This window comes from Melanotaenia boesemani, chromosome 1, assembly GCF_017639745.1.
Source record: "Melanotaenia boesemani isolate fMelBoe1 chromosome 1, fMelBoe1.pri, whole genome shotgun sequence".
Lineage (NCBI taxonomy): Eukaryota > Metazoa > Chordata > Actinopteri > Atheriniformes > Melanotaeniidae > Melanotaenia > Melanotaenia boesemani.
In genome coordinates, this window is record NC_055682.1 from 3139249 (window position 1) to 3156015 (window position 16767).

A 16767-nucleotide genomic window follows, 5' to 3' on the forward strand; every position below is an offset into this window, starting at 1 on the left:
TAATCTCTACTTCAGATCAGGTAGAAAATCCTTCTCCATATTTACTCCAAAAGACCTCAAATAGTTAATTTAATTAAATTATTTATTTATTATATGGAAACACCAAAATTCCAGGTATACTTTTATTAAGGTATTTATTTATGTTCATTTAGGACATTGTGTCATTTTCCATTAAAGATTTATATCCTGTCACATAAGGTAAATTAGTTAGAATTGTTGCAGCTTCACACACACATCAGCCACCGTTACGCCTGTGTGGGTATTAAACTAGTATTTTACATAGAGGAAAATTTATATGAATAACCTTTTACAAAAATGTTACTGTATATCCCCATCTCCAGAAATGTGTTGTGTTATCTGAAATCTGGTTAAACCTGTTGGATGGATTGAAAGGGAGCCGCCTCCTCCATCTCTAAAGCTATGCTGACTACAGGGTTTGGCATGAGCAGAGTCGGTGAGACATCATGGAGGCAGGTGCACTTCTTCTCTTTATGTTCACATTGTTGGGGGCGAGTTCATCTCTCAGTTTTTATGGAGACAGCATCAGTTTCATGCCTCCACAGAGGATAGCAGATGAAACATTTAAGGTAAAGTCTCTTAAAACTTATATAATATTCTTTAAAAATGGTTGATTTATTTAACAGCCAAAATGAGTATTTATGAATACTTATTCATTTATTATGTGTAACAACCTGAATTTAGTTCCAGCTTCTTGTTTAATTGTTAAGTTATTGTTCGTAAACAGAATCTGAGTAAAAACTGATGAATTGATTGAATCATGAACCCCTACGTTCATGTACAGACTGAAGAGCTGCTCCATGGTATGTTTCCCAGCTACATGTCAGCCACACCTTCTGTCACAGTATTTTATGACTTGTGTCTATAAAAGTTCCTGGAAATCTTTCAAGCTCAAAAACAAACATATTAAAAAAAAGAATTAAAAGATCACAGAAGTCACTTTGAATTTTAATTACATGTCCACTGTGACATCAGTCTGATCTAAAAGGCTCCAAATATTGAAGTAAGTCTGTATAAACCATGAATATTAGATAATTTCTGCTCTGAAAAAGGATTTCAGACAATGTCTGCATCATGTTGGTGCTTATTTTTCCAAACTCTTCAGGTGACCTTCCATCGCAGGCAGAATGGGCGAAGCAATTGTTCGGCTCAGTCGTCCTTCTCATGTGAGGGTGGTGTGTGTTCAAACCTTGATTCATCAGCTGTCCTGCAAACAGATGAGGATACCGGTCAGAGCCGCTGGTGTCAGTCTGAAGGACACACGACCACCACCGTCATGACTAACAAAACAACGTTCAGTCTGCAGTAAGTGAAGCACCAAACCTCTCCATGTGCATCTTTTTCCAAGCAGACCTTCTAATATCCATCAAGTGGGTTCAGCTGCTCTTTAGGCCTGCACCTTCCCAGAAAAACTTTTATCATCTCAGTGGAATTTTGTCCCGGTGAAGTTAATGTTTAATAAAGATGGTCGAGAAAAGACTGCATCAGAAAATGCTGAAGGCATGGAAAGCTTCAGGAATGTTGGTTTTTGGTTGCAGAAATGTTCCCCAAAAGTTATTTTTGATTTGATTTGGTTCATTACAAACATTTTCCTGATATAAACACGAATTCATATTTTAGCTGCATGATTTGTTCCCTCGCGTTCTCCTGCAGCCTTTGCAGAACCTCGTTTGGCTGCATGAACGCCTGCTGGTGCTAATTAACAATCCACTTCTGACTTTGTTTAGCTCATTTATCTTTAAGTAACTAATCTATTACTTTCATGTTTTTGCTTGTATTCACATATATCTATATATGTATTTTCTTATAATTAGTTTATTTTTCTTTATTTATTAATTGTCATTAATTTAATTATATTTTATTTAATTATTTTGTAGTCTTTTATTTATTTATTTATTTATTTTCCAGATTTTTTTTACTTGATTTTCTGTTTTTATTTAATTGGAAGTGAATTCCAGTGTTAAGGTGTTAACATTTCCCCAGCTTTTAGAAAATCCACAGCAATGTTTTCTGAAAATTGTGAGGAACTTTGACATTTCCATCACAGTTGAAACAAACCATTTTTAACATGAACATGATGGTCCAACAGAACACAGGAGCTGGCTTTATGTTCTTTTAGTTTAGTTTCTTTATTATAAACTTCAGCTGAATCTTTAGTCAGATTATAACAGATCAGATTCAGTCAGATCAGTCAAATAATCTTTTTTCTTTTATACTTTAAGTTGACCTAATTACATTTATTACTTCTGTTCACATATTCTGAATTAAACTATCCAAACAATTAAAATTACTTAATTATTAATAATTCTTTAGATATTATGGTAGAACGAAGAGGTCTGTTATTAATTTTATAACCCTATAATTTGAGAACAGTTCATTTTCTTAACTATTATTTAACCAAATAAAAAACTTATTGAGATCAGAAACCTCTTTTTCAAGAGTGACCTGGCCAAGAAAGGCACAACCACAAGAACACAATTTACCACATAACAGAGATCACAAGAAGTAAAACACGCAAAGCCAACATCAGGTAATGAAACGCAGCCTGGGTTGATAATACATAAAGGTTTAAACATTTACCGAGAAATTTGTCTTTTCAAGCCCTTAGAATAGACTTAATCTCCCCCAGAGAGATCAGTTTTGTTCATTTCAAATCAGTTTGAAAGTTATGGTGCATATTTAGTGTTTTGTTCATGGCGTTCAGGTACAGATGTCTTTAGTACACTTTCAGTTAAACATACGCATCATAACTGACTGTTCCTGTTCTTAATCTTTTATTGCTACTGTCTTTGTAATTTATTCTTTCAGTTACTTTGTTATATGAAGGGTAATTACTAAAGTTTGTTTAATCACATTGTAGTTTTGTCTGTACTTTTAAAACAGGCCGCTCCTATAAATGTGACCTTGTGCCTCAATGACATTTATCTGTAAAATTTAAAGCTAAAAATGAAACTTAAAAAGTGCATTAGATTAGATTTAGAAAGAAAGACTGTACTACATTGTTTGTGACATAGGTGGAACTCTGCTTTGGGGTAAACAGACCATAAATGTTCTGCTCCACCTAATGTGTCTCACCTATCCACATATTTGTGCTTCAGCAAAGACACTAAATTTAATTTTCTGAAATCCTGACCACAGTGAACGCATCAGCAGAAGCTCATTTATTTGTCATGTGACTCTGATTTTGCGTTGAAGGCTGTTTTCAGGCCGTTGCTGTGAAGTATAATGTCCTCTTAATGACTCTGATTAATTAAACATTAGTAAATATATTTAAGTGTGTTTTGAAGGCTGGATTGTCTCCTCCTTCCAACATTTATCTCATGATCTGAGTGAATTCTTCGTCTCATCAGGGTTATTTAGCTTTCGTGCTAACTGATGTCACGCTGTGAGAAAGTTGAGAGAACACTGTCATTATCTTGTTCTGGGAGTGTTCGAGTATTAAAAACAAAAAGAAATATGCTCAGTTAAAGTGAAAGAGTTGTGAGAACAAAGCATGAAGACAATACCTGTTAGATCATTTCCTCGTGTTTTCAATAAGAGCAAAACGTTTGCTCGTTTCTTTTGTTGAGCTGGTGTGACTCAACAAAAGGAATGTTTTCTATCTATCTATATGAATTCTGAATTATGATCTAGAACATGGTAGAGATGATTTAGAACAACATATAGAACATTACATGCTGCATTTATTGACCATTGGACATCTGACGTTTACCCAAGAGAAGGTCAGTTAACAGTAAACAGTAAAAGGGCGACGTGGCTCAGCAAGGTAGAGCGGTCGTCTGAGGGTTGTTAGTTCGATCCTCGGCCAAGTTGAGTTCATGTCGAGGTGTCCTTGGGCAAGACAACGAACCCCTACTTGCTCCTGTTGGGTCGTGGTTGAGCGCCTTGCATGGCAGCTTCTGCCATCAGTGTGTGAATGTGTGTGTGAATGGGTGAATGGGATGTATGATGTACATACATGGGTATCATCCCAGGTACAATAAAGCGCTGTATAAATACGGACCATTTACCATTTTAAATATTTGTAGCATCGACTCGTTCTGGTGATACAATGCAGTAAAAACGGGCAGATTTCAGGCGTAGTCGCAAATGGTGATTAATCATGATTCATTTGTAAGCTGTGGTTAATCTGATTAAAAAGTTTAATCATTTTACAGCCCATCTATCTATCTATCTATCTATCTATCTATCTATCTATCTATCTATCTATCTATCTATCTATCTATCTATCTATTATTTATTAAATAATCTAGGAATATTAAGACTATTGTTATACATTATTATTTTATTGTAAAGGGTCATTTATAAAAATATGAATAAAAGTAAAATCAGTTAATATCATCAGTTAATACTTCTATTAACCTAAGCTGAGGTAGTTATGCAGTTGATCCAAACAGAACAGGGGTGGTGCTAGAACATTTTTGCTGGGTGGTCAGGCACAGGTACAGACTGGGACAATTGTGGCATATGAAAAGAAGACCTTAAAAAAGATAAATAAAAGAGAGATTATAAAGGTCTAAATTTTGAGGAATAAGGAAAGTTTAACTTTGTACCGTCGTATCTGTGTTTTTATGATTTTTACATCCTTTTTTTATAAAGTATAAACAGCTTGGACAGACAGATATTATCACCTTCTAGGCATGTTGTCAGATGTACGATGTATGAATCTGCGTTATGATCAAGAACACGGATGTGTTGATGTAGAAAAACATAGAGGTACATTATATGCTGCATTCACTTACACTTGGACATCTGAACTTTACCAGGTAAAGATCAGTTTGCTCTAAATATTTGTTAGAATTTGATTGTCTGTTCTTGGGTAACTGGGAAGGCCAGTCAGGTTCTAGACGTGACCGATGCCCCCCCCCCACCTCCAGACCATCGCTCTGGCTCTGCCCTTGCTGATCTGCCTCTTTCTTTTGTCCCAGTTTTACATCTTTTATTTCTGTATAATCTCGGTTATTTGGGTGATTAGTTGTTGGGGTCAGTGTGTGGGAACATTGTGAGGTAGGAAGACGTTTCATGTTTCTGTTTGAACTGACATCTTTATTTTCAGGGACTCAGGCTGCTGTTGGGTCTCTAATGTTGAAGGAAAAACCAACTGGACGACTCAAGCAGAGCTAGACCTGGGAACGCGATCTGACTCCCACTCCATCAACAGATGCCCAGTAACCACAACAGTGTCTTCTTTACGGTAAGGAATTATATAATATAATAATATGAAAATGAATAATATATATATATATTCAATCATTAAATTATTCATAATAATAAAAATAATCAGAATATTTCAGTGCGGATTTTCAGCCAAGTGCAGTATCTTTTATAAATCTGTACGATTTTTCTTGAAAACAAATACAATAAGCAGGAAATATACTAAACTGGAAGGTACCAAATTACAGTGTCATTCAGCATATTTACATGTGTTAATGTGGTAACCAACTTTTACTAACTATGAAAATTGTAAAGATCCTAATAATATGTGAAATTTTAAATGTGTGGTTTTGTGCAGAGTCCCTCAGAACTGTTTTACCAGAGTTCGTCTTCTGGCTCATGATCCAGATGGAGATGAAGTACGATGCCGCTTCTCTGCAGACGCCAGCGTTCCTTTGAACTTCGCTCTGGACAAGGTGATCCACCCCAGCAAATGATCCAGTATTCAAACAATTACCCTGCAATAAGTGTACAATAAGTGCGCTTTAGAAATAAGATGTGCTTGCTTGATTGATTGCAATCAGCATGTTTACATCCTTCATTTTTAAACTGCTGTTGGTTTACCTGCATTATTCCAATTTAACAAATAAAACTGCGTTTTTACACGAGTTCCAGACCCAGGCAGGCAGATCTTGACCAGAATTCCTGTAATTTTTCGCTTCCTCTTAGAAAACCTGCACACTGAGCAGGTCGGGTCAAATCCAAACCGGCATCCATGTATTTGAGCTGATGATGGAGGACTTCTCCACTCGAAACATCACTCTGACCTACACAGATGGGACATCAGTGTTTCGGGATGCCTCAGACAGGAACTCACCTCCTCTCTGTAAAGTGAAGCTGCAGTTCTCCATGGAGGGTGAGTGTGCAACAACGTGAAGCATTCATGGGGACAAATCCAACAGTTTGATCTGAGTCAACAGCAAGTTTAAAGCTCATCTGTAACGTGACGCAGCGTCCTGGAAGCAAAAATAATGAAGTGAAGATTCTCAGCCTCAGGATGCTGCAGGACAACGGCAACTCCACAAAGGAACAGAATGAACGTCAGTGTCAAAAACACAAAGTTTTAAAGTCGGAAAGTTACATAGTACTACTTTAAAAAGTCTAAGAAACAAAATATTTCCCCCTGAAATGTAGCAGAGTAGATGTATGAAATAAGAGTTTTCACATTAAAATGCATTTCTTCTGCACCATATATGAGTAAAGTTATTTTCTAAAGATGTTTTCAAGGCACATTTAGTTAAACAGCACATTTTCATAATGCTCATTAAATGATATAAAGAAACAGACTGAAGAATACAGAGATAGATAGATAGATAGATAGATAGATAGATAGATAGATAGATAGATAGATAGATAGATAGATAGATAGATAGATAGATAGATAGATAGATAGATAGATAGATAGAAGGATGGATGGATGGATGGATGGATGGATGGATAGATAGATAGAAGGATGGGTGGATGGATCGGTTTATGGGTTTTTGCCCCACATTTTTATTTCTGTTCTCATCTGTTCCTTAGTTTCTGTTCTTGTTTCCTGATTTATTTAGTGATGTTCATCTCCTTGTGTGTTATTTCTGTTTACCTTCTGTTCTCTACACACTTGGTTTCATTTTTCAATTTGCTTCACCTGCTCCTTGTTTAGTTTGTTCCCCTCGGTGTATATATACCCCTTGGTTTCATTTGTTATCTGCCAGATTGTCGTTATTTAGCCAGTGTCATCCTTGTGTTCCTTGTTTGTATTAGTCTGCCTCCTAGTCCAGTTTTGCAAGCCATAGGTTATATTTTAGTTATCCTCATTAAACCATTAATCCCTATGTCCATCTTTCTCCTGCATCTCCACCCAGCATTTGGGTTGTCATCCTCACGGTGACACAACGGTTGTAAATAAATATTTCTCTCTCGTCATTCTACGGTCTCATTTTCACGAGAGAGAAAAGGTTTAACATGACTTGCATGGAGACATAATAATGAATGTTTTAAACCCTCATATTGTAGTCTGAGTCAGCTAAAATAGCTTCTGTGTTTGTGTTTCAGTTCTTCCTTCGATTCTAGACTGTGGGGCCGGTCATGTGCAGCCCATGTTCCTGGCCAGGACTCCGTCTCATGGAGATGTTCTTCATGCCACCGTGGGCCAGAACTTCCAGCTCTTTGCACAAGCACAGGCTGGCCAGTCTCAGTACTGACACATTTCTTCTCTAAGACATGACTAGTTACTATACCATGTCAGAATACTTCTGTTACGATGGACATTTATGTCATATGTCTCAATCTGTCTTTTTTATTTCTATGAAGGATATACGACTTCCAGGTCAGTGGCCCCCAGAACATGACTAAAGAGTTCAAAAAAGATGCTGCGGGGAACGCAGAAGTCACCCTGAACTGGACACCACAAAGGAGTGACTTGTATAGATTAGTCCCAGTCTGTTTCACTGCAGAGACAAATGAAGCGTGAGTGCTTTCATGTACTAGAAAACACACCTCAGAGTTTATGTTTACCTAAACTTGTTGGCAGAATGGTCAGTTCTTTAAACCGCAGTCACATTTTAGTCAAAATACCACTGAAATGCAGAACAACAGTTCCTTCTCCAACACATCTTCACAGCTCTGTTCATAGCAGCCGCTTTTATTTGTTTTATGTCTCCCGTGTTGCTTTGTGTTTCATTGTGAAGCACTTGAAAGGTGCAATATAAATAAACATTGACTTATTTTTAGCTTGCTCATTTTCATCCTCTCGCAAGTTGTTCCCATAATGTGGAAAAATCCAGTAGCAAACCTGAGAGCTCAGACTACCACAGACCTGTTAACAAAAAAACCCAGCAGGAAGTCAGATTTCCCAGTTTGGATATCAAACGTTAAACAAAGAACTGGGTGAGCATGATTAGCTTAATTTAGTAAACTTGTTTAATGTTAATGGGTGGCTGCGTACAAATGGTAAATATATACACTACCAGTATATATATATATATATATATATATATATATATATATATATATTTTAATGCGAAGCCATTAATGTGTATGCGTCCATACGTCCCCATGCTTGAAAAAAACAAACACCATGGAACAGAATAGCTAGTGTTAGCTGTTAGCTTTATTAGCTTTAGGTTTTACCTGCTACACCCTCACGTGTCTTTTCTCCCAACATTTCAATCAATTTTGAAATTTGACTAACTTTAATATCAACTTTCTCTTCATTTTTTATATATTTGTACTCATGATAACATTTTCTTTCTTTTTGTCCCAAAGCCAATCAGAGATGAGGTGTGTTGTCATCATGGTGACCCGCTCAACTATTACCCAAGGTTTGTTAACTCATCAGTTATTTCTGTTAAAAGACTTTTTGACGGGAGTCCGACAGACCGGATCAGGTTTGTATACATCTTTGCATCAGGGCCAACTCTTGCTGCCCAGATAGCAAAAATCACTTGGCCCGGATCTGGCCCGGAGTCCACCAAAGTTCTGCCCATTGTCCTTTAACACAACAGGCCAACACTGGTGCGGTTCCGTTTTTCCAAATCCAGGCTAGAACTGAAGCCCAGGTCCAGATGTGAGATTCCTGAGTTGTAAATTTGGCCCAAGTTTGGCCCAGATCTGGCTTGACTCAGACCCAAGTTTGGGCCTGATTAGGGACAGTTCCAGTCCAGTATGTAGTATTCTTTTCATTTTTTTACCCGTCCTGTCAAAAACAGGAAACACAAAAAGTTGAAAAGCAGTGGTTGGAAGCATAATCTTATTTAATCCCACCCCAGTAAATTACAACTATCTTCAGATAGTACCATTATCACAACCACTACCAGGCACAAGATAATCTTTTAGACACAGTAGTTCCAATAACAGGATTCAGTACACATACAATCAATATCTTTTTTTATCATGAAACTATATAATAATAATAGCTGTGCTAACAATAATACAGTAATAATAATAATAGTGATACCCATATAGTAATATTATCCTTATTATGTTACATAATCAATAAGCTTACAATAATCAATTGCAATTACAGAGTTATGCAGTAATAATAACAATCATAATAATAACAACAATTACAATAGCAACAATTATAAGAATAATGATAACAGAAATTCTCAGTCTGTATAATACTTCTTCATTCCAGACCATTTCTGTACTGTTCGAGTGTCATCTCTTTATATACTGATTTAAATATTTGTATATTTGGACACCCCCTGTGTTTTTCCCCATCCTGTTCCATAGTTTTACCCACAAACAGACACAAAAACTTTTCCTGATGCTTCTCACCAACTGGATTTTATAAACTGTGTTTCCTTGTAAATTATACCCCCATCTCTCTGGCTAAAAAGTTTTTGTATATGGTATGGTAACAATCTCCAGCTAACTTTAAACAGAATCTAGCTAGCCTTTAAAGTGCTGTGTGATAATTAACCCGGTCCTGGAGTTTAGTAACTTGGATTGTAAAAGCAGAGGCTTTCTCCTGTTCCGGTGTCATGCGATTGGGTCACGGTTGTCATGGGAACGCTCACAGCAGAACGAGCTGAATCTACATCATTGTAGTGTAAACTGATCCAGTATTCTTTGTATGTTTTATTAACATCAACACGTTATCTGAGATCTGAACTTTAAGAGTATTTAGAGCGACTCCACTGAATAAAAAGCTTCACCAGGACATTTAAAAAGTTTCACTTTTTTCTGTCCCGAGGGTTTTCTTTCTTCATCACAGTATTTCTGCCTGTGAATCTGGGAAACACTGGATTGTTCTGGTATGTCAGAAATGCATGTAGATGTGTCAGATTAGACTATTACAGTAATCTGATTACTCCCAGATAAGTGATTTTGATTGTCATGTAAATGCACTCAATGTTTTATAAAATATTTATCTAAGAAAGTCTTTAATACTTAATAAAAATAGGTGGTGTTAGACAATTGGCTGTAAATAAATCGATATTGAATCGATAATTGATTGATTTGAATTGAATTGATTCCGGGAAAGTACGATACCCATCTCTATTAATAATAGTGATAATAATAATACTAATAATTAAAAAATGATTTACAGGGAAGGCCATCGTTCATTGCTCGTCTAATAAGATGATGGTGGCTCTGGAGAGAGCGTCGATGCCTGACATCGATGAGAACTTCCTCCAGCTGAGGGACCCGTCCTGCTCGCTCACCTCCAACAGTACTCACATAGTGGGCAGCATGTCCTTCAACACCTGCGGCACCAAACTGGAGGTATGGAAAAATAGATGAAAGTGGAAAATTCCCTCTCATTTCCTTTTGTTTCTAACCCTATCATTTAACATGAAATCAGGATAAAGGTGACTTCATAGTTTTCAAGAATGAGATCAACTCCTTTGAGCTGCCAGAAGAGGTCATCATCCGGAGGAGGACGGTTAAGATCGACTTCTTTTGCGAGTTTCCCAAAATCATCAGCATCTCCAGTTACTACAACATGCACAGCTCCGACTACATCTTCACCGAATCCAGCTTCGGCAGCTTCAGCTACACCTTTGAGATATTCAATGATGGCAACTTTACAAAAAAAGTGGAGGCCAGTGCGTACCCAGTGCAGGTCAAGCTGCTGGAGATGATCTATATGGGCATTCAGGCAACTTCAGACCTCCCAAATGTGACTTTGTTTGTGGATTCATGCAAAGCAACTCCAGATGACAACCCTGAGAACGTTCTCTCTTATGATCTCATCAAGAACGGGTTAGTGGTGATGATGCTGAGGGTTTGAGGACTTATTTATAAAAATATTCACTGCCTTTTCTGCAATCTGTTCTGTTTCAGGTGTAAGAAGGATGAGACGCTTAAAGTCCACCCGTCTGGTCCCACTTCATTCAACTTTGAAGTTCAAGCCTTTAAATTTAGTGGAAACTATGACCAGGTACGTCAGAGTCAAACTAAAACCACTGACATCACCGTCTCTCTGAGAGAGTGAAGCTTTATATCACAATATAAACTCTTAGAAACATTAAGTCACTGTTTCTCAAATGGGGGTGCACGTACCCCCTGGGGTTCTCATAAACACACTATCACAATACCTGAAAAATTTATGAAAAAAAGTGAGGTAACTTGTTCTTTTATATATATAGATATATATATTTATATATTTATAAATATCTATATCTCTATATCGCTCTCTCTCTCTCTCTCTCTCTCTTTATATAAATATATATATATATATATTAGGGCTGTCAAAAATAACGCTTTAACAGCATTAATTTATTATGTAATTAATTGCGTTAAAATTTTTAACACATGCGCGGCATGACAAGCCCCATACATCCGTCTTTTCTCTGTTATGACGGGATCAGCCGGGCGTTTCTATGGATGGACCTGAGAATAAACACAGCATTATGGAGCAACCCATGGACGTCGCCTCCGTGGAGAATGGGGGTGTTTTAACACACACTCTTTTCCCGTTGAGAAGGTTTCACACCTGCACTCTTCTCGCATTCTTTTTCTGCGACTTGTGACAGTCCAGCTTGTTTTGCACCAGAGTGTCTGCTCTAGAGGAGCTCTGGTCGTTGGTGATCAGCTGATCGGCTTTTCTCTCTTGTTGTGTTTGTTTATGGATCAGATGAGAAGGAGGAAACTAGCGATTCATGGTTCACACCGTCACATATTTACCCCAAAGTCTTGTTGTTGGCAGGACCTTCTCTAACACAGTAGCTGGCTGGTGGTAAACAGGGTTTATACTTCAGCTATGCAGGGGCGGTTCTAGAAAAGTTCTGATGGGGGGCCAGGCAGGAGCACTGACCAGAAAAAGGGGGGCACAGATGAGACCTTTTAGGTCTAGATTTTATGAAGTATTGAACTGATTATTACAACTAAAGTGATCATCTGATGTAAAAATGTGCAGAGAAACTAGTAAAACAAACAGCCAGTGATGTGTTTACTTTATGTGATGCTGCTGTAGGACTTTTATCACGGCTGCACAAACACTCACACTTCAACGATAAAAGGAAGGTTTTTATCTACATCATCAGCTTTATCAGAGTTTCTTCATCAATGTTGGCTGTTTAACTTCAGTCATCACATCTGCTGGTTTTACGACAGAAATTATCACCATGGAGACGGTTGGTGAGATGGTGATATATGAATTCTGAATTATGATCTAGAACATGGTAGAGATGATTTAGAACAACATATAGAACATTACATGCTGCATTTATTGACCATTGGACATCTGACGTTTACCCAAGAGAAGGTCAGTTAACAGTAAACAGTAAAAGGGCGACGTGGCTCAGCAAGGTAGAGCGGTCGTCTGAGGGTTGTCGGTTCGATCCTCGGCCAAGTTGAGTTCATGTCGAGGTGTCCTTGGGCAAGACAACGAACCCCTACTTGCTCCTGTTGGGTCGTGGTTGAGCGCCTTGCATGGCAGCTTCTGCCATCAGTGTGTGAATGTGTGTGTGAATGGGTGAATGGGATGTATGATGTACATACATGGGTATCATCCCAGGTACAATAAAGCGCTGTATAAATACGGACCATTTACCATTTTAAATATTTGTAGCATCGACTCGTTCTGGTGATACAATGCAGTAAAAACGGGCAGATTTCAGGCGTAGTCGCAAATGGTGATTAATCATGATTCATTTGTAAGCTGTGGTTAATCTGATTAAAAAGTTTAATCATTTTACAGCCCATCTATCTATCTATCTATCTATCTATCTATCTATCTATCTATCTATCTACCTACCTACCTACCTACCTACCTACCTACCCATCCATCCATCCATCCATCCATCCATCCATCCATCCATCCATCCATCCATCCATCCATCTATCTATCTATCGATCTATCTATCGAGATGAGGTGAGTCACTTCAGGTGGTCAGGATTAATACACACACGTAAAATCTGTAAAAGTTCATATATAAGTTCATATATATATTTATATATATATATACTTAAAAAACTTTGAGAACAGCTGCTTAAGCTGCACGCTTAACAGTACACACACTTAGACTTTTCAGCTGTTATCATCTTATCTTTCCATAATGTTGATGGTCTAAAACATCTTAAGCTGTGACAGGTTTAAACCTTGTCAATTTTTATTTTCCAATTTCATATATAATTTTTCATATATTTTAAATTAAAGTAATCACTATCACTGTCAGTGTACAGAACATAATCACAAAGTATTCAGAAATTAAAAAAGAAAGTCTTTCTAAATTAAAACTTGTGTGATAGAATAGAATAGAATAGAAATACGTTCATAAAATTCATAATAGAATGATGAAGCAGAGATAAGGTAAATGTGTCAAAATGAAATAAATAAATAAATTGAAAAATATTTTAAAACCCACTACAACATTGCAATTTCCCTCTGGGATTAATGATTTTTTAATTTAATTTAATTTAATTGATCTCATAATGATTTCCATACCTGTCGGACTATAAATGAGGCATTTCATGCAGCTCAGGAGCAGCTCCAGCACCGAGGACTTCACACCCCTGCAGACCTGTAATTTGCACAAAAAGCTGCAAAAAGGACTGAAAATAAAATTCAAAGAAATAAAATGAAGGAGATCAGTGGCCGTTGTAAAAAGGAAGCTTCAGTTTTATAAAGGACCTAAAATAAAGGGTTGCATGGGTCAGACATCATTACATCCGAGTTTAACGGCACGCTGTGATCATGTGGACGGATTTCTCTGATAACCTGCTTTGAACGAACTCTCTCTTGTACTTCCTCCCAGGTGTTCATCACTTGCTCCGTCATCATGTGCGAACCTGAAAATCCCTTTTCCAGATGTGCTCAGGGGTGTGTGACGGAACCGTCCCGCAGGCGCAGACGAGGGCTGAGCAAGGAGACGAGCAGCCACTACATCACCCAGGGCCCCCTGCAGTTTGTGGGGCCATCTGCAGCCATGGCAGCTGAGGAAGAGGGGGATGTTGTGGAGAAGAAGAGTGGCATGCCTGCTACAGGTAGAATATTAAAGACCCTCTGTCTGTCTGTCCATTTGTCTGCAATCTAATCTCCATCATTATGTCTTTCAGTGAACTTTCCACCAGTTTTCCCAGACACCAAATCAGCCAGAGACGGAGAACCTACTGGATTCGGACAGGTCCTCACCTCACACATCACCACAGTGGTCTTTGCCAGCGGCTTCGTTCTGTCGCTGCTGCTGATGGCCGTGATTGTTCGTCACTACAACCGGAAGAGAAGAGCAGAAGATCGTACCGTCCTCATCGAGTCCGACTGTGAGAACTAAGCATAAATCATCTCCTTCTTCTGTCATAAACGTGTGTGTTGGTTCCTGCTTTTCATATCAGATAAAAACATGTTTATCTGAGTCTTGTATGAAAATTTGGAATATTTTTAATTGATTTGACCAATTTGACCAAATTTGACCAAGACTGATTTAATGACCATTTTTATCATAACAGGAGGGATGATTACTGCAACTAAGATAACAACTGTTATAACTGTTATTCCATTTTATTTTCATGAAAAACAAATAACTAAAAATCCAATATGCAAAATGTCAGCTTCCAACAACAAGAAAAAAGTACAAAAATGTAGTTTATGTTGCCTAAAATAAGAAAAATGATCTGCCAACACAAGAAGAAACTTTGGTTTGTCAAGATTTTCCAAAGCACGAAAATATCTAACGTCAATGAACCCACAAATATCTCAAAATAAGTGTTTCTCACTAATAACAAGTTCAATTTTAGTGATAAGAATACAATATATGAGAATTATTTTCTTGTCTTGATTGAAATAATAAAGATTTACTTTGGAAAAGCAATTTTAGACTTTTAGTGCTGGTTTGTATCTATCGATATTCTAGTTTCAAGCATAGACTTAGTCATTATAGGTAATAAAATCTCAGGAGAAAAAGCTTTTCAGAAAAATAAACATATCTGATCTGAATGATTTAATCTGACTTAGAGGTCAGTGTTTGCTGTAGCATTGTTTTTTTATTACCAATGAAATGAAACAGGGTTTACGTTTGAGTCAGATTTCCTGAAGTGATGAGCAGAACCTGCAGAAAGAAACTCGCTCGACCTGTTTCACTCTAATTATAGCAGAAAGATGAGAAAAGTCCTTCCAGGCTGGTTTAGCAGGGTGTTTTTAAGCTGCTGTAATTAATTACTTTCTGACATCTGAAGCTGTTTTTGGTCAAAATACAACAATATAATATGTTACCTACCTTTTACCTGGTGTTGGTTTGTTCTTGTTAAGAACTCATATAAGCCATTGTTTTCAATAAATAAATGTACATAATGTTATTATATTTTTTCATGTATTAACACATCATACAAATAAATGAAAAACATATTTTCAATATGAGATGGGTATTTTGTTTACATTGGATTTTTAAGTCTAACTTAATAAAATGAATCTCCTTTGTGTTTGTGTGTATAACCCTCTAAGGCCTGACCCATGGAAAAATGATAAGAAAAGTCTAATGTCTTTTAATTTGAGGTCTTTATTTGGCCCTTTAACAAAATGTAAAGGAATATCTATCATTTATTACCATGTGATATTTAAAAAATATTATAATAGGGTTTTCTGCTTCTGGGCATCTGTTATGGGACAGAAGACGAGTATCAGATTGTGTTCAACGGGATTTTGAGCAAAGTTTTTACCACAAATTGTAGCAGAAACTGTATATGACAAATATGTCATGTCGGACTCTTATGGGTTAATTTTGTTGATTCATTTAGTTTAAATGTAAATATGAAATATCATTACAGATAATACTGATGATATCTCAAAGATAATCTAACAATGAAATAATGAAAACTGAGTCTGGTTGATAATAAATTGTTTTTTTTCTCTCTGTTATTAAGGGAGCATCACAAATATTACAGCAATGTTGTATTATTATCTCTTTTATCTCTTTAATATCTCATTTAACACTGAGACATGGCTGATCCCAAGCAGAAGACTATAAATATAAACTACGGAGCATACTACATTCACTTGGAAAAAAAACAAACAAACTTTGTTTTTATTAATTAAAATAATTTAAAAATAAAAACAAAACAAAAGAGTTTTTCTGACTCATCAGTACATAGTGTGATTTATAAATAACTATCAACTTTATTTATAACAGACATAATATTAAACTACAAAAATAAATAGCATACGAAAAACATTTAAATTTGTAATAAAATAAAAATAGACTAAAATCAGTCTTGCTCTTAACATGAACTTCTACAGCTCGTGAGAAGATAAAGGTTTTGATTCTGCAGAGACCTGCTGGTCATGGTCACAATATAACATAATTAAAGAACTTAGAAATATCTTTAAATAAAGAAAATGAATGAAAATGTGTATTTATTCTTTTAAAAGTAAGAATGAAGTTAAATGAAAAAGGCTTTATTGCCAGAGGGAAATTGTACTGGTGCAGTAGTTTTTTTAAAAACTAATAACAGGTTAGATCTTTACAACTTTTTAAGGCACCGAAGTGTTTTACTGTGAATCCATCGTTCATTCACTCATTCACACCTGCTGGTGTTAATCTCCATCTGTAGCCACAGCTGTCCTGACACTAATCTGCTCCAACGGCCTCTCCGACCACCCAACATTCA

General features: G+C 36.7%; 1 protein-coding gene across 1 annotated transcript; it reads left to right on the top strand.

Moving 5' to 3' along the window:
- Window positions 1-431: 431 nt before the first annotated feature.
- LOC121635843 lies at window positions 432-15520 on the top strand. The gene is made up of 13 exons (XM_041979238.1): window positions 432-587; window positions 1124-1323; window positions 5075-5212; window positions 5531-5648; window positions 5902-6088; window positions 7270-7411; window positions 7528-7683; window positions 8482-8537; window positions 10271-10446; window positions 10526-10926; window positions 11008-11104; window positions 13923-14151; window positions 14224-15520. Exons 1-13 carry the CDS (start codon window positions 465-467, stop codon window positions 14436-14438), a joined length of 2238 nt encoding a protein of 745 aa, XP_041835172.1. The 5' UTR covers window positions 432-464; the 3' UTR covers window positions 14439-15520.
- Window positions 15521-16767: the final 1247 nt, after the last annotated feature.

Bases quoted from the DNA above. Each gene is read 5' to 3' on its own strand.
- LOC121635843 (XM_041979238.1), top strand. From the start codon at position 465: ATGGAGGCAGGTGCACTTCTTCTCTTTATGTTCACATTGTTGGGGGCG. The intron at 588-1,123 runs GTAAAGTCTCTT...CAAACTCTTCAG, and splicing joins TAGCAGATGAAACATTTAAG to GTGACCTTCCATCGCAGGCA. The intron at 7,684-8,481 runs GTGAGTGCTTTC...TTTGTCCCAAAG, and splicing joins ACTGCAGAGACAAATGAAGC to CCAATCAGAGATGAGGTGTG.